This window comes from Cannabis sativa, chromosome 7 (genome assembly GCF_029168945.1).
Source record: "Cannabis sativa cultivar Pink pepper isolate KNU-18-1 chromosome 7, ASM2916894v1, whole genome shotgun sequence".
Taxonomy (NCBI): domain Eukaryota; kingdom Viridiplantae; phylum Streptophyta; class Magnoliopsida; order Rosales; family Cannabaceae; genus Cannabis; species Cannabis sativa.
Window position 1 is genome coordinate 54,532,435 of NC_083607.1, and position 20,000 is coordinate 54,552,434.

Here is a 20,000-nt window from a genome sequence, read left to right on the forward strand (position 1 = left end):
TGCACAGAAACAAAAAGTGCCATGAGAGCTCCATGCTTTGAGTTTCAAACTCAAACTTGGCTAAAGCTCACATACAACCCTCAAAACTAGATTAGAACTACATAAGCATCCATAAAAACACTGCAGAAAATAAACTTAAACTCATGCAATACTCACAGCCACCAAATTCTCAATTTTCTCTTTGAAAACTAAATTTTTGCATAGAAAAACTATAATTTTACTCAACCTAACTATCATGCATCACAAACAGCTCAAATCAACTCAAATAAACAAGCTTAAATCTCTGAAAATGTCAACAACATCCCAGCAACAACAATGACCTAAAACTAAGCATGCAACACATCCTTTTCATCAAAATTCATCAAGAAAATTTAAAAGAGAAGCTAGAGGAAACATACCAACAACAAGAGGTCAAAATCAATGCAAAAATCAGCTTGAAATCCAAGAGGAAAAACTCTTTTCTTGCTGCTCAAAGGGCCGAAAAAGAGAGAGGAAAAGAGAGAGTGTTTTTTTTTTTTGAGAAATTGTAATTTTTTCTAACTTTGAATAAATGAGAAACTTGCAAAATCATATCCTTTATTTCAGCCAACAAAACATAATAAAACACTTAATAAATTTATTTTCTAAGTCCACTAAAGGACAAACTAACGATGGGGAAAAATGACCATTTTGCCCCTTCACACTAAAAACACATAAATAACACTAAAGGGGTATTTTTGGGAAATTCTAAATCCCCGGCCATTCCTGACATTCCCAATGTTTAATAAACCGTCCCAAACTACTAACATACTAAGTTGTGATTTTACTGAGCCAAACACCGAGTTACATGATACCGGGCACCGGAAATGCAAAATTATGAAAACTACTAAATGACATAAAAATGCATCTCTGAATTCAATAATAACAGTATAAATAATTATTTAAATAGCTATAAATAATTTCATAATTAAACGTGATTAACTGCTAATTTCCAAATTAAACTAAGCGGTCTTGACAGGGATGAAGCCTATAGGTCTGCTGTCTTCCTCATAAATAGAATGCCCTCTCCTACCTTACACCATCTATCACCCATTGAGATTCTATTCAATGTTAAACCTGACTATAACTCCCTAAAAGTGTTTGGATGCTTGTGCTATCCCAATTTGAGACCATACAACAAAGTGAAAATGCAGTATAGAGCTCAGCCCTGCACCTTTATTGGCTATAGCCTCTCCCACAAAGGCTATAAATGCCTCTCCAAAGAAGGTCGTGTCTACATCTCTCAAGATGTTCTTTTTGATGAACTAATTTTTCCCTATGCCAATGAGGCTATGCAGTCATCCACCACCACTTCTCTGTCTACTCCAAGTACTGCTGCAGTTCCTACTGCTATCTCACCGCAGAGACACCCTCTCCCATTTCCTCCCCCTGGCTTCACTCACTTTCCCAGATCTCACACCACTACTGCCTGTCCAACAAATCATGTGCATATAGCTACTGAAACCAATATTATAGCACCTGGTGTCGTTGACACTGCCACTGGTGCTCATAATATTGCCACAGCTACTAATAATATTGCCCATAATACTTATGTTGATCATTTAGCTGCTGAGCATACAGGTACTAACAATATACAGGTGGAATCCACTTCAAGTGCCTCTCAAATGGCTCTCCCAACTGTCCCAACTGGGCCTTCGAATACTGCTGGTGTGACTAAACATATCCATAACACTGTTAGGCACCAACTACAGTCAACAAGCATCCAATGAAAATAAGAGGGAAATCTGGCATTCGAAAACCAAAGGTTCTTATGGCATCTCTCACTCCTGCCTCTCTTAAAAGTGCTCTCAAAGATGCCAAATGGTTTGATGCTATGTCAGAAGAAAACAATGCTCTCAAGAAGAACAAAACCTACTCTCTTGTCAATTTACCTCCTAACAGAGAGCCGATTGGATGTAAATGAGTGTTTGGAGTTAAAGAGAACAAAGATGGGTCTGTTGAAAGGCTAAAAGCTCGTCTTGTTGTGAAAGGATTTCATCAACAAGTTGGTTTTGATTTTAATGAAACCTTCAGTCCGATGGTTAAGCCAGTCACAATTCGGGTTGTCCTCACTATTGCCTTATCTAAGGGTTGGGATGTAAGACAATTGGATGTCAATAACGCTTTTCTCAATGGTGATCTTCAAGAAGAAATTTATATGGTGCAACCTCCAGGGTTTGTTGACCATGAACATCCCAACAAAGTGTGCAAGCTTCACAAGGCCATTTATGGACTCAAACAAGCTCCTCGAGCTTGGTTTGAAAAGTTATCATCTGTCCTGCTGAACCTTGGGTTCTCTTCTGCTAAAACAGATCATTCCCTTTTCACTTTATACTGTCCCAATAGTGTCATTTACATTATCATCTATGTAGATGATATCCTAATCACTGGGAGTGATTCTAACCAAGTCAGCAATCTCATTCACGCTCTCAGTTCGAAGTTTGCTCTAAAAGACTTGGGTATAATGGATTTTTTTTCCTTGGCATTCAAATTGTTCACACCTCAGATGGCATCATCCTATCCCAACAAAAATATATTCAAGATCTAATCTGCAAGGCTGAGTTACAAGGGGTCAAAACTCAAAGTTCACCTATGAACAGTGGGCTAAGATTGTCTAATTATGGTAGTGAACCGGTTCAATATGCTACAACCTATAGGTCTCTGGTTGGTGCCTTACAATATGCTACGATTACACGGCCTGATATAGCTTTTAGTGTGAACAAGGTGTGCCTGTTTATGCAGCAACCATTGCAGTCTCACCTTGTGGCTGTTAAACAGATCCTGAGGTATCTAGCAGGCACTTTAGACTACGGTCTTCAACTTAAATGTCCCTCATCCATGCACTTTGAAGCTTTTTGTGACGCGGATTGGGCTGCTGATCCTGACGATCGCAGATCAACCACATGTTACTGCATTTTCCTGGGTGGAAATTTGATCTACTGGCAATCAAAGAAACAAGCTACAATTTCTCGATCGTCCACAGAGGCTGAGTATCGAAGCTTGGCTGCTGTCGTTGCTGAACTCAACTGGATTCAATCGTTACTGACTGAACTACGTCTGCCTCAATCTACTCCACCACTGATTTGGTGTGATAATCTCAGCACCGTGCATCTCTCTGCCAATCCCGTTCTGCACGCTCGCAGTAAGCACATCGAGATCGACCTGCACTATGTAAGGGACAAGGTTCTCAACAAGCAAATCTATGTTCAACATGTCCCTGTTGAGCATCAACTTGCAGATTCTTTAACTAAGCCAATTTCCAGCTCTCGGTTTTCCTTGCTAAGGGACAAACTTGGTGTGGTTTGCTCAACCACACTAAGTTAGAAGGGGGTTGTTAAGGGTCCTAATGCTAACGGTAGTTAGTTAAGTCTGTTAATTCAGTTGCTGGGGTTTAGTTTTGGTTGCAACAACTTTTCTGTTGCTTTCTTTAATTGGCACGTGGTGCTTTTCCCTGTATATAAGAAGTTCATCTTCTTCTTTTTCATTCAATGGAAAATGCTCTGTTTTCATTTCACTCTTTCTCTCTCGTTCCATTTCTTTTTGCCTTGGACATTAACAATCACCACTCCATCAATCAAGAAAAGTTGTGTTTCAAAAACACAAACCTCTCCTACTACTCTCCTACTCTTCAAGCTTTATATTTGCAAATTGAGGGACTACTCTCAAAAAAGGTTTACACAAAAAGGTTGTCACCGCCATTGATGATAATATTTATTGAAGCTCCAAAACAGAGTAGGCCAAAAAGGTCTCGTCTCACTCTCGCTCAACTTGTTACGTTGATTGATCAGTTAAAAACACATTAATAAATTAATTAACTAATTTGGTTGATTAGATTAGAGTGAAATTAATTAAGACAATTTGGTTTGGGTAAAGTACTAGAGTCTGGAAAGAGTTGCCAAAGTGAACATTGTACACACAATTATTATTATTTCATTAATTAATTAAAGTTATCACGGTTGTTGTAGGATTGCTTTATTTAGTTGTTGCATTGCTGTTGTAATTGTTTTACTGTTATTTTATAAAAAGACGGTATTTTTTTTTTATAAAAATAGGAACTTTTTTATTTTTATCCTTCAAAATAGTTTTTTTTTTTTTGACATTTTTACGGAATTCTACATAGAAACTCCTATTGCAACCGGCGTTGCAACCTAAATCACAACAAAAAATCGTATAGCAACCCACATAGAAACTACCGGAGAAATCACTTTAGAAACCCAAACCGTAAATTTGAAAAAAAAAAGTTAAAAAAAACAGTATATGAGATAATTACCCTAAAAAATTATGTGACAATAATATTGTAAATTTTTCTCCAAAATCCAATATTTTTATAAAAATCTCTTAAAAATATACATTGCAATTTTTCATGATTGAAGACATATTTATTATTGTATGCTTATTTGTACCGCCCTTAAGCTATACATGTTTTGGCAAGCTGGTCCTCAAATTTTATTTTTTGACAAATTAGTTTCCAAACTATATAAGTTTTGACAAGTTGGTCCCCAAACTTTATATTTTGATAAATTGATACCCAAACTTTTATTTCTTTAGCAACATTAAGTGCCCACTATTAGATTTTGACATTTATTATTTATTTTACTTACTTTAATTTATATTTTTGTGTTAAATTCAAATAGTACTTAACGGAACAAACTTGATCAGTTTGTAATTTTGGTATATATGTTTGTAATTTTGCTTTTATATATTAGTAATTAAATAGAATCATTCATTTTTGTACCAAAAGGAAATGATCAATAATCAGTTTATAAATGAAAAAATTAAGACTTAGATGGTTGTTCTAGTCAAATATGCATGTTGAGGAACTCATTTCAAGTTGAGAAATGATGTATGTGTGCCTCTGTATGGGATCATTGTAGTGATTTGATATCACTCTCAACAACAAAACCAAGTGAACATAGCAGCAATAAAATTGATCAGGAAGATGAAAATACCATTCAATAGCTAAAAGACTGCAAAATTTAGAATTGAAATGCATTGATGTATCTCACTCTCTCTCTCTCTCCCTCTCTCATTCTTCTAATCTCTAATTAAAATGAATGTGAGTAAGTCTATTTATAGAGTTAGGACAGTTAAGTAAAAGTGGCAACTAAGCCGAATTAGAAAAACTGTTAAAAGCCTTGGTACGCATCAGCAAATGCCAACTCAAATGGCTGTACTGCATATTTCTTCAACTCTTTCCAAGTCCAAGGTAGCATTATTCCCTATAAACCAATAATCATCATCAAACAACACTAATCTATCCTAATCTAAGCTTGATTCAGATCATAACTCAGAACTAATTAAGCATAGTGATCTTAGATTCCTCTCTCAATTTGCAAGTCTCATGAACATATTTACCCCAGTTACTTATTATATTACTCCATTCCAAGCAAGTAAAAGAAATACAATTGAAATGGGCAATGAAAATAATAAAGACTCAAAATGTTCAGATATGAATGTCAATCATATCTTATCTGAGCTTAAACCATTTGGATAAAATGAGTAGTGAAGGTAGTCAAGTTTGAACATTCATAACCAATAAACTGAGCCAGTAACAATACTCAAATGAAACTCAAGCAAAAGCAAATCATCTTGGGATAAAACAAACAAAACATAAACTCTCAATATTAAATCAAATCCATGTCTCATATTTTCAAATACTAAAACAAAGAATCACTTACAGTTAAAAGAAAGTTACAAAACAAAACCAAACCTTCGGATAATCTTCATCTTCATCTCGAACAAGAATACTTGAAACTCGAATACAAAACCAAATTATTAGGATGATGATGCAGCTGCTGATGTTGAGTTAAGATCAAGTTTGTTCCATATGTTTTTGTGCCCTTCATCTATTGTTTTTCGAAGAATTGAAACTTTCTTTGCGGTTTCTTCATTTACGGAAGGCATCAAACATATTTGCACCCTCATCTCATTCATCTTCAAATTCAAAGCGAACAATCTTTCCCTAAGGTATTTATGAAGATAAAATCCATATAATCCGAATTGATCATCCGTCAAAACCTCAATCATCCTAGGACCACAAAAAACAACTTCAACACACAAAACTTCTGTGAGTATCATTCGAAGCAGCTCGAACTCTATGTCCCCATCATCGCTTAATAACTTCCCCGGTTTTGGCAAAACCAAACGCTTATTCTTTTTCACAATTGTTTTTATCAATTGGATCACAGATACCAAATTCTTGATCAGAATGGAATTTGAGTTATTCTCATTATTATCCAAACTTAGTAGTTTAACCATATTCTTGAAATCTTCAAGATTCTTCAATATTTTTTTCCTATCACCCAAAATCACAATCATCAAAATAAAATCAGTGATGAGTTTAGACAAACTTGTACCAGCATAATTTAACAACATCTTTATGTACTCAAATGCATTCTTTCTTTCAGATTCATCAAAACTTTCAATCAAGCTTTTTTCTCCATTCTCTCTTTTCTTTCCGGCTTCTCTCTTCCAATTCTTCATAAACTCTTGTATATTTCTCAAGTAATTCTTGAAAGATTGATCATCTTCATGCTCACCATCACCAAGAAATAATGGAAGGTTGTAGTTTGAGCATTTGTCATTGAATTCGTCAACGCGCTTCTGAAGAGACATAGCTTGTTTGATCAATTCTATGAATTTTGATTGTTTCTCAAACTTATTAAGATCTTTACTCTCAAAAACTCTTAGTGCAGCCTTAACCAGAGAGGAGTATTCTTGTTGTAAATTCGGGGTGCTTCTTTCAATTTCTTGTAGGTGATATGTTAATGTCTTGTTAATATTTGATGAGACAACAAACCATGCTTCAATTACATCCATTGCAACAACATCAATGATTGATTCTTTCTAGAAAGAGAGAGAGAGAGTGGGAGGGGTTTAAGAGGCAGGGGAATATAAAGGAAAGAAAAGGAAGTTATTTCTGTTATGTTTTAGCATACTAATCCTTACTCTTCTTCATATATAAAACCGTTACCATTATAGCCAACCTTGATTTTAAATGTTAGTTTATTTCTCATAGTACAATTTTATTAAATTACAGTTTCTTTAAAGTTTTTAATGTATGTATATATTCTTTAACAAAATGTATATATAGTTCCTCGTGAGTTTTATAGCTATTTCTTTTAACATAGTATAAATATTGCTTAATTTCAAAAAAAAAAAAAACAATAAATATTGTTGCTATATATTTTTTTTAACAAAATGTATATAGTTCCTGCTGAGTTTTTAATGTATATTAGGGGTGTGCATAAATCGATCCAATCCAATGAGAACCGACCGATCCAATTACAACCGACCGCCAAATATTGGATATCCAATTGTGATCGGATCGGATTGGATGTTATTTTTAAATATCCAATTGGATCGGATCGGATGGTGGATGGGGTGTCTAAAAATCCAATACATCCAACATCCAATCGAACTAATTAGTATTTTCATTTAGTTTGGATGAATAATTAGATTTTATATTGTTATACGTCAAATCTATATGTATATATAAAAATTAACATTAAAGTATTACTTTTCTTTTCTTGGAATGGATGGATCCAGTCCAATCCAATACATACTGGATCTAAAATATTGGATGGGTCCGATCCAATCCAAAAAATACTAGGTTTAAAATATTAGATAAACCCAAATTAAACAAAAAAAAATATATGAAATACATCCAAGGGATAGAACCGATCCAATCCAACATCCAATGGATGTTGGATCGATTGGATGACGAAATTAATTGGATCGGATCGGATGGTAAAATCTAACATCCAATATATGATTGGATCGGATCTGGATAGGCCTAAAAACATTGGATGTCATCCAATGAACACCCCTAATGTATATATTGTTATTTGTTAAAAAAAAAAAAGAATCATAAAACTTCACTTTAGACCAAAACCCACTTAGAATTTGTTTCTATCTTTCAGTCCCAAGATTAAACGATATAGACTGAGTCATCAGGCAAAGTTTGTCCATTATCATAGCAAGAGAATTTTAGGGACTAGAGAGGGGTAGTTTCGTCATTTCACTTGCTCAAATTTAACTAAGGTGTCGTTTGGTAACACTTTTTTAATTAGTTTTTTGTTTTTAAAAGTAGAATAGTGAAAATATTTTTCAAAAACATGTTCTATAAAAGTGTTTTTACTTTTCAATTTTATAATTAAAAATCAAAATTTTAAAAACAAAAAAAATCACTTACAATATTTTTTTAAACAGTTTTTTTTTCCTTAATCAATCTTTTGGATTACGATCAGAGCCGGACCCAAATCCCCTCCCAACGGCCCTGGCGTTAAACTCGTCTTTTGACTTGAACCCGAATCCGACCCCGGACCTAGACCCGACTTAAATAAAATCAAAACATAAAAATAAAAATGAACTTTACAGAACATTTTCTGTTTTTAAAATTGAAAAACAAAAGTGGTTAGAGAATGTATTTTTGTTTTTCAAAAATAATTTTTTTAAAAACAAAAGTTTTACTTTCATTTTGTGATTAAAAAATTAAAAAACAAAAGTATTACCAAACGGCACCTAAGTTTCTCTGTTTTTTATTTGAGAAATTTTATTTGCACTCCATAAAGTAAGTAATAAGTGCACCCCAATATCAACCTTAAGGAATCAAATGGCACAACACTGGACTGGCCGGTATCCTGTTACAATAACTGATTCTTCAGACATATTTTCACTTAGTTTTGGTTGTGCAGGAGACAAGGCAAGAGTTTTGCTTCGTGAGCCATATCACTTTCAAAATCATCATATTGTGTTACACTCACCTACACCTAGACAGAGTGTTCACTCTGAATCTCTCATCTTCACCCCTTTTTGGGTTCAGATATATAGGCTTCCTTTTCTTAGCAAAACAAAAGGACTTGCTAAAGCTCTTAGTGACATCATTGGCGAATATGTGGATGTCTATGAGGATTCTCTAAACGAAGGGTGGGGACCATTTATGCGTGTCAAAGTTAAGATTATACAACAAAGCCATTATTGAGAGGAAGAATGATCTCTTTACAACAAGCAAAAGAAAAGTTTTGGGTAGTATTCAAATATGAAAGATTACCCGAATATTGTATGGAGTGTGGGTGCTTAGGACATCCTTTTGATAAGTGTCTAATCTATCTTGAAAAGATAGATAATGGCGAAGAACCAAATTTGGAATATAGAACTACAATGAAAGGTTCGACACTTCCAATTTCAAGTTATGACCGCTATAGAACTAACTTCTCAAAGGGTAACACTTGGCCATTACTCACTCGTTTCGCCAAAAATTCTTTGATCTCTTCAATTCCAAGTTTAAAAAATCAAGATCAACCACATCCAAGACAATTAATCAGCGGTGAATCTTCTCAACCAAGTCATATTTCATCATCTGTAACAGCCACCATAACACCTGCAACATCTGAAGCATCCTCACAACACAACATTCAATTTGGTTGTCAAAGTTTAAACTCTGAACTGGGAAATCACCAGAATGCATTTGCAGGATTTCCTACTACACCAGCCAGTATTGAGTTAAGGCCCATGGTTCACTTTACACCAGCAAAACTACATCATGTGACTGCACCCCTAACTCAAGTTCCCATCAACAAACCATTACAACATTCTGTTGCTATGAACCATTCAACATCATAGTCAAAATCCTGGGATTTTGTTACTGATCTATCTGAGGTATTTTGTTACAAAATGCAGGCTTTGATCATCCTTTATCCTCAACGGTTGGTATCCTTCTTTCCCTTGGTATTTCAGTTGCAGAACAGTGTTTTCTTGGTTGCATTCCAGGACCTCTTTCAGCTTCCGTTGTAATTCTTCGTACCTACAATTGATTGAAATGTATTGTCCACTAGCTTCATAATTTTCATAATTCATTCGATCATCAAATTGTCTATTGCAAAAGACTATGAATGGAATATCTTCTTTTTCCTGTGATTTTGAAATTATTATTAGTGTAAGGCAACAATTTTGAAACTGTTTTGATTCTGTTATTGCTAATGTTAGTAATGTATCCAAACATTTTTTATACTGATTTTTATAACAAAAAATAAAATGATATTTATGAAATAGAATAGAAACTTACTTCTATTTCCTTTCCTCTGTTCAAGTCTTGTATTTCCAATTCTGAACCCTGTTTTTGTTATTTTTTTTGTTTTAATAATGTTATGAAACTATGAAAAAACTGAGATGCAACTATTACGAAACATTTTAAATTTATTAAACAAACTAACTATTTGTCTGAGTGTTTTCTCTTTTTTCTCTATCAAAATAAATTCCTACAATATTGAATACAACTATTATGAAATAATGATGCAACTATAAATCAACTTGAAAAAACTTACAACTTAACTCCAATTAACATAGTTGTTGCTTGATTATATTTTGAAATCGTAAAAAAACGACTATGCAACTGAATATACCTTACATGTATTGTTTATACCAGATTTGGATTGATTGGGAGCTCCTGATCTTTTCGTTATTTCAAGTCAGTTGTTACCAATTGTGAACCCTGTGTTTTTCATCAGTTCTATTTGAATCAGATATTTTTTTTCAACTATTATAAAACTAATATGCAACTATTTGCACAAAACTTACCACGTATAACTGCTATTTCTTGGTCCCCGTCAAATAAAATTCATGCATAATATATAAATTAACTATCATAAAACGATAATGCAACTATAAGGAAACTAAAACAAAAAATAAACAGACTTATACGTAACTGGTTGTACCTTAATTCGAATTTGCTCTTCTTATTGTGTTTTTTAAAAAATATATTCCACATTGGAAACCAGTAATCAACCGAAATGCAACTGTATATAACGTAGATATATTATTCATGAGGTTTTTTTAAAATTTCTCACATCATACCTTGTTTTGGATTCGGGAGGAGCTCTAAATCTGTTTGTTAAAGATCTACATTTCATGAATCTGGATTACGATATTAGGGGGAGTTGTTTTGATTGAATAAAACCAAAAACAAATGTGTAATTTCAGTTTCTTCACAATTTTTCTGGTTTTTTTTTCGTAATTTTCTGTTTAGATCATTGTAGGTCTTCTTTTCCAGTTTATTTCGCTGGAATTAATGGTGGTATTTCCCTCGGTTTAGTTTTATTTTGGTTGTGTTGCTAATTTGAACGATTGAGGTATGTTATTCTTCATCGTTCGTTCCGTGCGACTGAAGGTTTAGAGCATGTGGTAATTTTGTAAATATTTGTATGTGGACTGTATAAATGTTTAATGGGCCAGCCCATAGTAAATTTGAATTTTTTCCCTTAATTTTTTGTATTTTTCTGTTTTTTTTCCATAGAAAAATGATACATGAATAATGACTAGAAATTTAATAACTAGGTACTTATTGATGTTCAAAAAATATAATTTAAATATTATTACTGTTAAAAATAAATAAAACTTATATATTTATCAACAATTGAGAATTAAACATAAGTATTTGCAATGCAAATTACTATATAATATTATGGGTGACTATTCAATGGTTACATTTTTATTGTAACTATATGGTTACATTTTTCTTTAACCTGTAATAGCAGGTTACTAATAGGTAGACTTTCCTTTTTTAAATTTAATTAACTATAATTAACTATTTTCTTAAAATAATTAACTAAATAGACATTCTTTTTTTAGAATTATTTAATTATAATTAACTATTTTCTTAAAATAATTAATTAAATATTTAACAAGACCTCTTTTAGCAAATAATATTTATATTTAAATCCTTACTTGAATTATTTTAATAATTAAGCTATTTAATTATAATATTTACAATAAAATTTATTTTTTTTACAAAAGTTAAACTTCTTTTGACACAAATTAAAATTCTCTTCTTATAATAAATTTTCAAATAATTAATTATTTTTAAATGATATTTAATTATTTTGTTACAATTATATGAACTAAGTATCAGGCCTCAAGCTAATCAATCGATAACAAGTGCAGCCATTTTTTTTTCTAAAAAATCCTTCAACTTATTTCATTTTTTACTTTTTAAATATTTAAATAAAAAATTAAATAGTTAAGTGTAATAATTTAAAATTAAGATTACAAGTATAATAAAATTTAAATTATGAAATTTTATGTGTATAATTTTAAATTATAAAAAGTTTTGTTATAAAATTTTAAATAATTTAAGTATAAAAAAATAAATTACTAAAAGATCCTTATATAGTAATAAATTGCAAAAAATTAATTAATAATTATAATTAATTTAATTTTAAAATATAGTTAATCTTAATTAAAGTTTTATAAGGAAATAAGTGATTAGGTTACTTTCAGGTTACAAGTTATTTATTATTTATTTTTATTTAATTTCCAAATTAATCACAACCATTTAATAGTAATCCAATGGCTTAAAAAAATATAACCATGATGGTTACAATAAAAATGTAACCATTGAAACCTCTTCCATAATATTATTTTATCTTTACCTCTGAACATTTCCTTATTTCTTTGAGAAACACAGCTATTCACACAAATCAAAATCTACTCAATCACAATAAACAAAATTTTAGAAACACAATTTCATCACAATAATTGCACGTGAAATCACGTTAATTAAGACTCAGTCTCCTATAACAAAACCATTAAACAAGAAACACAACACATGCAATACAGCCTCATAATTTAAAATAAAACAATGGATGGTCGTCACATGCATTATTCGATTAAATAAAATAATTTAAACATAAGCTCGATCCAATAAAAATGGCAAAAACACTAATAACGGTATTGTTTCAATTAAGTAATTAGTTTACAAACCATAGAGAGCACCAACAAGTTCCGAAAGTAGGTTTTCTTGGGCAGAGATTGAATAAGGATTATCATGGCAGAGAGTGTGGTAACTTTTCTACTTAAGAAACTGTCGTCGTTGTTGGAAGATGAGGTGAAACTCATGAGGGGATTTCGAAATGACGTTGCTTTTGTGAAGAATAAGTTGGATCGAATAAGAGCCTTCTTGCACTCTGCTGATGCTGCGGAAGATGAAGATGAGGAAATCAAAGTTTGGGTTAAGCAAGTTAGAGAGGTTGCTTACGATGCAGAAGACATCATCGATGATTTCTTGTATAGATTTGAGCATTCCAAGCGACATACTGGATTCTATGCTTATTTATCTAAGACAACTCAAGGAATAAAAAATTTGAAAGCTCGTCGTAGTATTGCCTCCCAATTGAAAAAAATCAAACTCAGAGTTACTGATATTTCTGAGGGGCGAAAGAGATATGGGTTCAAAGAGCTCGGGCTTGGCCCGAGCTCTGGAACTAAACCTTGTTACTTTTCTGAGCTTAGAAATGATGCGCGGTTGTTGGAAGATGATCAGCTGGTGGGAATTGAGTCACAAAAGCAACATCTTTTGAGTTTTCTTATGGAGAATACTTCTCAACTACTAGTGGCTGCAGTTGTTGGAATGGGAGGGTTGGGCAAAACCACTTTGGTGAATACAGTTTATGGTGATTTAAAAGTAAAGACCCATTTTCATCAAATCCAAGCTTGGGTTACTGTTTCGCAATCGTTGAAGCTAGATGAAGTTTTGAAGCAAATCATCCAGCAATTATATGAAGCTATTAACCAACCACTTCCTAATGAAGTTGACAAGTCCACAGACACCCACTTCCTAAAGACAATCATTGTTCATTTTCTTTGTAACAAAAAGTATTTGATTGTATTGGATGACATTTGGGATGTAGATGCATGGGAAGCATTGAAAGTTATATTTAGGAATAACAACAACGGTAGCCGAATAATTATCACAGCTCGTATTGCACTGGTGGCTTCTTCCTCTACTAAAGATCTTGGTGGTGAGAGTTTGACATTAAATCCTCTGTCTTCTAAAGATTCTTGGGCTCTGTTTTGTGCTAAAGCCTTTCAAGGTAGTCCATGTCCTTCTCATTTGGAGGAAATTTCAAGAAACGTCCTTAAAAGATGTGAAGGATTGCCTCTTGCCATTGTGGCAATAGGAAGCATGTTGGCCACAAAAGACATGAATCGAGTTGATGAATTCGAGATTGTTGAGCGTTCTCTACAAGCTGAATTGTATGGCAATAAAAAACTGAAAGGCATGCAAGCCATACTTTCACTTAGTTTAAATGATTTGCCTTACCACTTGAAGCATTGCCTCATGTATCTAAGCTTATTCCCTGAGGATTACTTGATTAAACACAATGTTTTGATTCGATTGTGGATTTCTGAAGGGTTTATAGAAGAAATTGAAGGAAGATCGTTAGAAGAAGTGGGACATGGTTGTTTCAATGAGCTTATTAATAGAAGCTTACTCCAAGTGACTGAAAGATACTTAGATGGAAGAGTTAATAGTTGTCGAGTGCACGACATTTTAAGAGAAACTATGCTTCTTAAATCAAAAGATCAAAGCTTCGCAACAATAACTAATAAAGAGAGTAGTAGAAGGCTCCCCAAAAGTGTTAGAAGACTATGTGTCCATGAAGGAACAAAAATAGATACATTACGGGAGAATCAACTATCCCAACTGCGTTCTTTTCTCGTATTCACCAAAGAAATTAATGTTTCATTTTCTCAAAAGGGGTCAAGACTTGTCAAGGTGTTGGATTGTACAAGTGTACCAATGACCACATTTCCAAAAGATATCACAAAGCTATACCATTTACGATACCTGTGTTTAAGAGACACCAATGTAAGTTCAATTCCACCTTCTATTGCTAATCTTAGACATCTTGAAACACTAGACCTCAAAAATACTTTTGTACAAGAGCTGCCTAAGGAGATTTTAAGCTTAGAGTGTTTACGGCATGTATTACTTTATGATTATAAAAATTCACCAGTAATGCGAGGTTTTAAGGCTTTAAAAGGAATAGATTCTCTTTCTTCCTTGAGAAAACTAAACTGTGTTGAGGCAAAACTTGGTGATACCGAGTTTCTAGTGTCCATAGGAAATTAACACAACTGACTATGTTAGGCATCCTAAAACTTGGAGCTGAGCATGTAGATTCACTATTTTCTTCTATTCATGAATTAAAGTTTCTTAGTTCATTACGTTTTGATTCAAGGACAGAAGATGAAGTCCTCAATTTGAAGTTTAAATCATTTTCATCTCTTCGATTACTTCAAAGACTATATATAACTGGACGTGTGGAAAAGTCACTAGAAGGATTACAAAACCTTACAAACTTGTCTAGATTACGTTTGACTGGTTGTAGGTTGCAAGTAGATCCTCTAGAGTCATTAAAAAATTTGCCCAATTTAGTATTACTTGCGTTTTTGAAAGGAGCTTATGATGGGGAGTCGCTATGTTTTAAAGCTGGGAGTTTCTTAAAGCTTGAAAAGCTCTATGTTGTAGAAATGGACAACTTAAGAAGGGTGATAGTGGAAGACAAAGCATTGACTCATCTCAAAGTTATGAGTTTGGAGAATTGCAAATTGCTGAACAAATTACCATTTGGAATTGAATACCTAAGAAGCCTTGAATATCTTTATTTGGTAGATTTGTGTGTAGAATTGACAGAAACTATATATAGTGGAAGTCAACATGAGAACTACTTAAAAGTAAAACACATTTCAAGTGTTTTCATTGGCCAGGGGAATTTGGAAACAGGAGTTCAGGGTCGATGGCTTTAAGAGAAGTTTTTCTTTGTTTTACTCTCTGGTTTGTAAATTATATTTTGGCTTGTTTGAAGAAGATGCAACATTTTTGTAAATTTTCATTCTTCTCTATTTTATTGCTATTCTTTAGTGCTCAACTCAAAAGAATTCTATACTGGGTGCTTCTTTGACTTGGATTTGTTTTTCATATATGAACAATCAATGTTAGTGTTCTGTTAGAGAACAACAAATGGTTCAAGGTACAAGAAATTGAATGGGTAATGTTCATTATTATGCATGATGGGAGTCAAAGAACAGTTGAGAATATCAGGACATAATTCTGCTTTGTTTGAGATTGAATCTGAGATCTTACTAAGGCTACATATATGCAAATCTAGTCTAATGGTCAAAATTTGAGACCATTATGCATATATAGTTTACTTTTAACTGTTTTAAGTAAACAAGATTTTCATTAAGCTCTCTAAAATACATGAACCAATAAGCATGTATTACAGTTAAGAGTTCATTCACCTCTTTACCAATACAGATTAATAAAGCTAATTTGCCTACCCCAATAACCAGCTTAATTACATTAAATTGAGCTAAAGCACACAAAGATTTTTTTGCCATGTTTATTATATCAATTACTTATTATATAAACAAATAAGCTGATATGCTATGAAGAACCAAACTAACTTGTACTTTGTATGAAAGAGCTTACTTTATTCCAAACATGTTAAATTATTGACACACGCTAATTCTCTAGTTTTGATACGTAAAAACGTTATTAAATTTCATTTTTGTTGGATTAAATCTCTTTACAAGCTCAATACACACGTAGATTTTATGGATCTAGATTCATCTCACTTAGTGTTAGTTGCTAACAGTTATAACTAACTGTAACAACCGACTTCATCAAGTTCCAAGTCTGCTATAAATAGGAGAGAGCCACTCAACCCAGTAGATTATCGCAGTCTAAGCAAGATTGAGCTCCAAGACAGCTAGAGAGAGAAGTATTTTGTAACGCCTTATCCTATAGGAACGCCATGACAGCTAGAGAGAGAAGTATTTTGTAACGCCTTATCCTATAGGAACGCCATGACAGCTAGAGAGAAGTATTTTGTAATGCCTTATCCTATAGGAACGCCATGACAGCTAGAGAGAGAAGTATTTTGTAACGCCTTATCCTATAGGAACGCCATGACAGCTAGAGAGAGAAGTATTTTGTAACGCCTTATCCTATAGGAACGCCATGTGTGTGGTTTTATAAACTAGTTATTTATTACTAAAATAAAGTTATTAATTATTAAAATCTATGATAATATTAAATGTGGATATCATAACGATACTAAAATTGTGTTTCAGGGATCTCTGTTGTAAAAGTTTTACAAAAAGACTAAATATGACAACAAGTCAAAATATTAAATCAAAATATATGGTACATACAGCTCAAAAACAATTCCTGACAACTCGACACACTCACCGGTAGGATTCATGTACATTCTAGGAGAAGAATGTCACCTCATGGCTGATCTAGCATTTCTTTACCTTTACCTGCACCACAGAGCACTCGTAAATCACAAGGACTTAGCAAGAAAAGTAATAAAAAACTACATGAAATAACCAATTATTCTTTTCACTATTATAAAATGATTAAGCAATAACATTTAAGAATGAGTAACATAATCACCCATATGCATGGAAATAAAAGCAATCATTTATTGCATTGCCTAATTAGGCAAGTCCGTATCATAATCTAGCATCATACATAATGTTGCTTTATCACCAAATCAGATGAGCCTGTGCGACGATCTGGCACCGATATGTATCATATCATCTAACTAGAAGAGCTCGTGCCTCAATTTGGCACTAATGTATTGTGTCGCCTAATCAAATGAGTCCATGTCATAGCTTGACACTCACATGTCACTGCCGCTCGTGCCTAAACAAGCATCATCGACAAAAAGAAACCACCACTACAAAATTGACTTTTAGTCACACTCTATAGTGACCCGCACAAAAGGTGCACGTCACTAAATATTATATTTCAAAGAATTTTCAGTGACCCGCATTATAGGGCTTTAAAATAAATGTAATATTGCTAACATGCGTGTCATTAAAACTATTCTGAAATTTTAAATTACTTTTTTTTCTTTATTGAAAAAAATTAATTAACTATATTGTCTCCCAATACGCGTGTGAGAAGACTTTCCCACTCACACAATCACACATAGAGCGACACTGAAACACTTAAAAAAAAGCGTGTAACATTAATTGGAGTAAAAGAAAGACCTTCTGGCTAAGAGAAGGCAAGTACTGCTAAGCCACATATGTGTTTTCTTTCTCTTATAACCTAATTAATTAATAAATAAAATAATAAAAATACTAAAATACATCCTAAATTTGACTCTAAAAAAATGCATAAAAATAAACCTAATAAATTCCCTCAAAGTTAAACTTTATTCTTCCAAGTTAAACTAACCCAAAAAACATCAAACAGACAAAAAGTAAGCCACTATTTTTTTTTTTTGATGAATCAGAAAAATTGCATTGCTCAAAATCTATTTTGTACAATCAAATAGCACCCAAAAAGGGCCTAAAAAACAACAAACACTGCTATACAGATATAAATCTCTTCTTTTCCTTTTTAGAATCTATACAATCTGTACAAACACTAAGCTCTACTACCAATTACAATCTTTGAAACCAGTTGGTATCTTCAGTAGATACCTTTTTCGGCCATATTGCATTAACTCTTTGTAGTACATCACTTCTGGTCCTTTCAAAAGTAAGCCACTACTGTTATCTATACTACATTGTCTTTCCATGAAATCTTAATTGTGTTTTTAGATTTTCAGCTCACCTGCCTCAAAGTACAAACTTAAAGTTCAATTATAAAAAGGGATATTGGCGGCTAAACCATCTAAACTTTACGGTTTGTAACACTTAACCACCAAAACTGAATTTTTGGCGGCTAAACTACCTAAACTCTGGTTCCGTTTTGCTCTGCACACCTCCGTCCAAAAATCACCGTTAAGTGCCACAGTGGACTGTCCACGTGTACACACTTGTACACGTGGCAAATTTTTAGTGGTCCACGTAATATTAATTTTTTAAAAAAATTAAAAATATTATAAAAAATTAAAAAAATCAAAAAAAAAAATTAAAAATATTTTTTTTTACTTTTTTTTTTCTTTTTCCTTTTCTTTTCTTTTTTTTTTCTTTTTTTCTTCTTCTTCTTTCTTCTTCGTTTTTCTACAGGCCCTCTCCCTCTAGCTGCCACAACACAATTTCTTCATCTTTAGCTACACAAATTCATTGCCTCATCTTTAGGGGCTGCAAGAAGAACCATGAACTATTAGAAACATTGCCTCCCCCTGACTTAGCGGGCTTTGATGACGGTGGAGGAGTCATTTCCTTCTTCGGCGCCTACAAATTGCAAATCAAAAACAAAACCAAAAAAATGAAATAAAATCATAAACGTCGGTGTCTTCTCCCATGAAGAGAGGGAAACACGAGGCGTCGAGCTTGATTTTGTGGTCAGATTCGACCACCATTACTGGGATTTGGTTCGATTCGGGGTGTTGGGTTCTCGAACTGGAGGAAGGTGGGTCGTCGGGGTTCTTGGACTGGAAGAAGGTGACGGTTGGGGTTCTCGGACTGTAGTGGGCTTTGGGGTTCGAACTGGAGGGGCTTGGGTTCGGATTAATGGAGGGGGCTTGGGGTTCTTGTTCGCACGAAGTAGAGAGGGAGAGAGAGAATACTGGTACACTTTTTTCTTTTTTTTTTTGGAATACTGGTAGACTTAGGTTAGAAATTTTAGGGTTTTAGTTAGAAAGAGAGGGAGAGGGCCTGTAGAAAAACGAAGAAGAAAGAAGAAGAAGAAAAAAAAGAAAAAAAAAAGAAAAGAAAAGGAAAGAAAAAAAAAAGTAAAAAAAAATATTTTTAATTTTTTTTTTCTGATTTTTTTAATTTTTTATAATATTTTTAATTTTTTTAAAAAATTAATATTACGTGGACCACTAAAAATTTGCCACGTGTACAAGTGTGTACACGTGGACAGTCCACTGTGGCACTTAACGGTGATTTTTGGACGGAGGTGTGCAGAGCAAAACGGAACCAGAGTTTAGGTAGTTTAGCCGCCAAAAATTCAGTTTTGGTGGTTAAGTGTTACAAACCGTAAAGTTTAGGTGGTTTAGCCGCCAATATCCCTTATAAAAATAACTAATATGACTCACAATTGACCACAATAATTTAAACTCTATCATATATGCTCAACTCATACCAAACAATTCCACAACCAAATTTTCCATATGCTTGCATCACTTAACCTTCTCCACCTATATCAATAACAAATGCTTTGAAATCAACAATATTTTAATGGCTCGTTTGGAACGCCGTATTAGGTTGTATTGTATTGTATTGTATTA

General features: G+C 33.1%; 1 protein-coding gene across 1 annotated transcript; it reads left to right on the forward strand.

The window, feature by feature from the left end:
- Positions 1–12,841: 12,841 nt before the first annotated feature.
- LOC115696702 (disease resistance protein RPM1-like) lies at positions 12,842–14,929 on the forward strand. The gene has a single exon (XM_061118696.1). The coding sequence runs from the start codon at positions 12,842–12,844 to the stop codon at positions 14,927–14,929; it is 2,088 nt and encodes a 695-aa protein (XP_060974679.1).
- Positions 14,930–20,000: the final 5,071 nt, after the last annotated feature.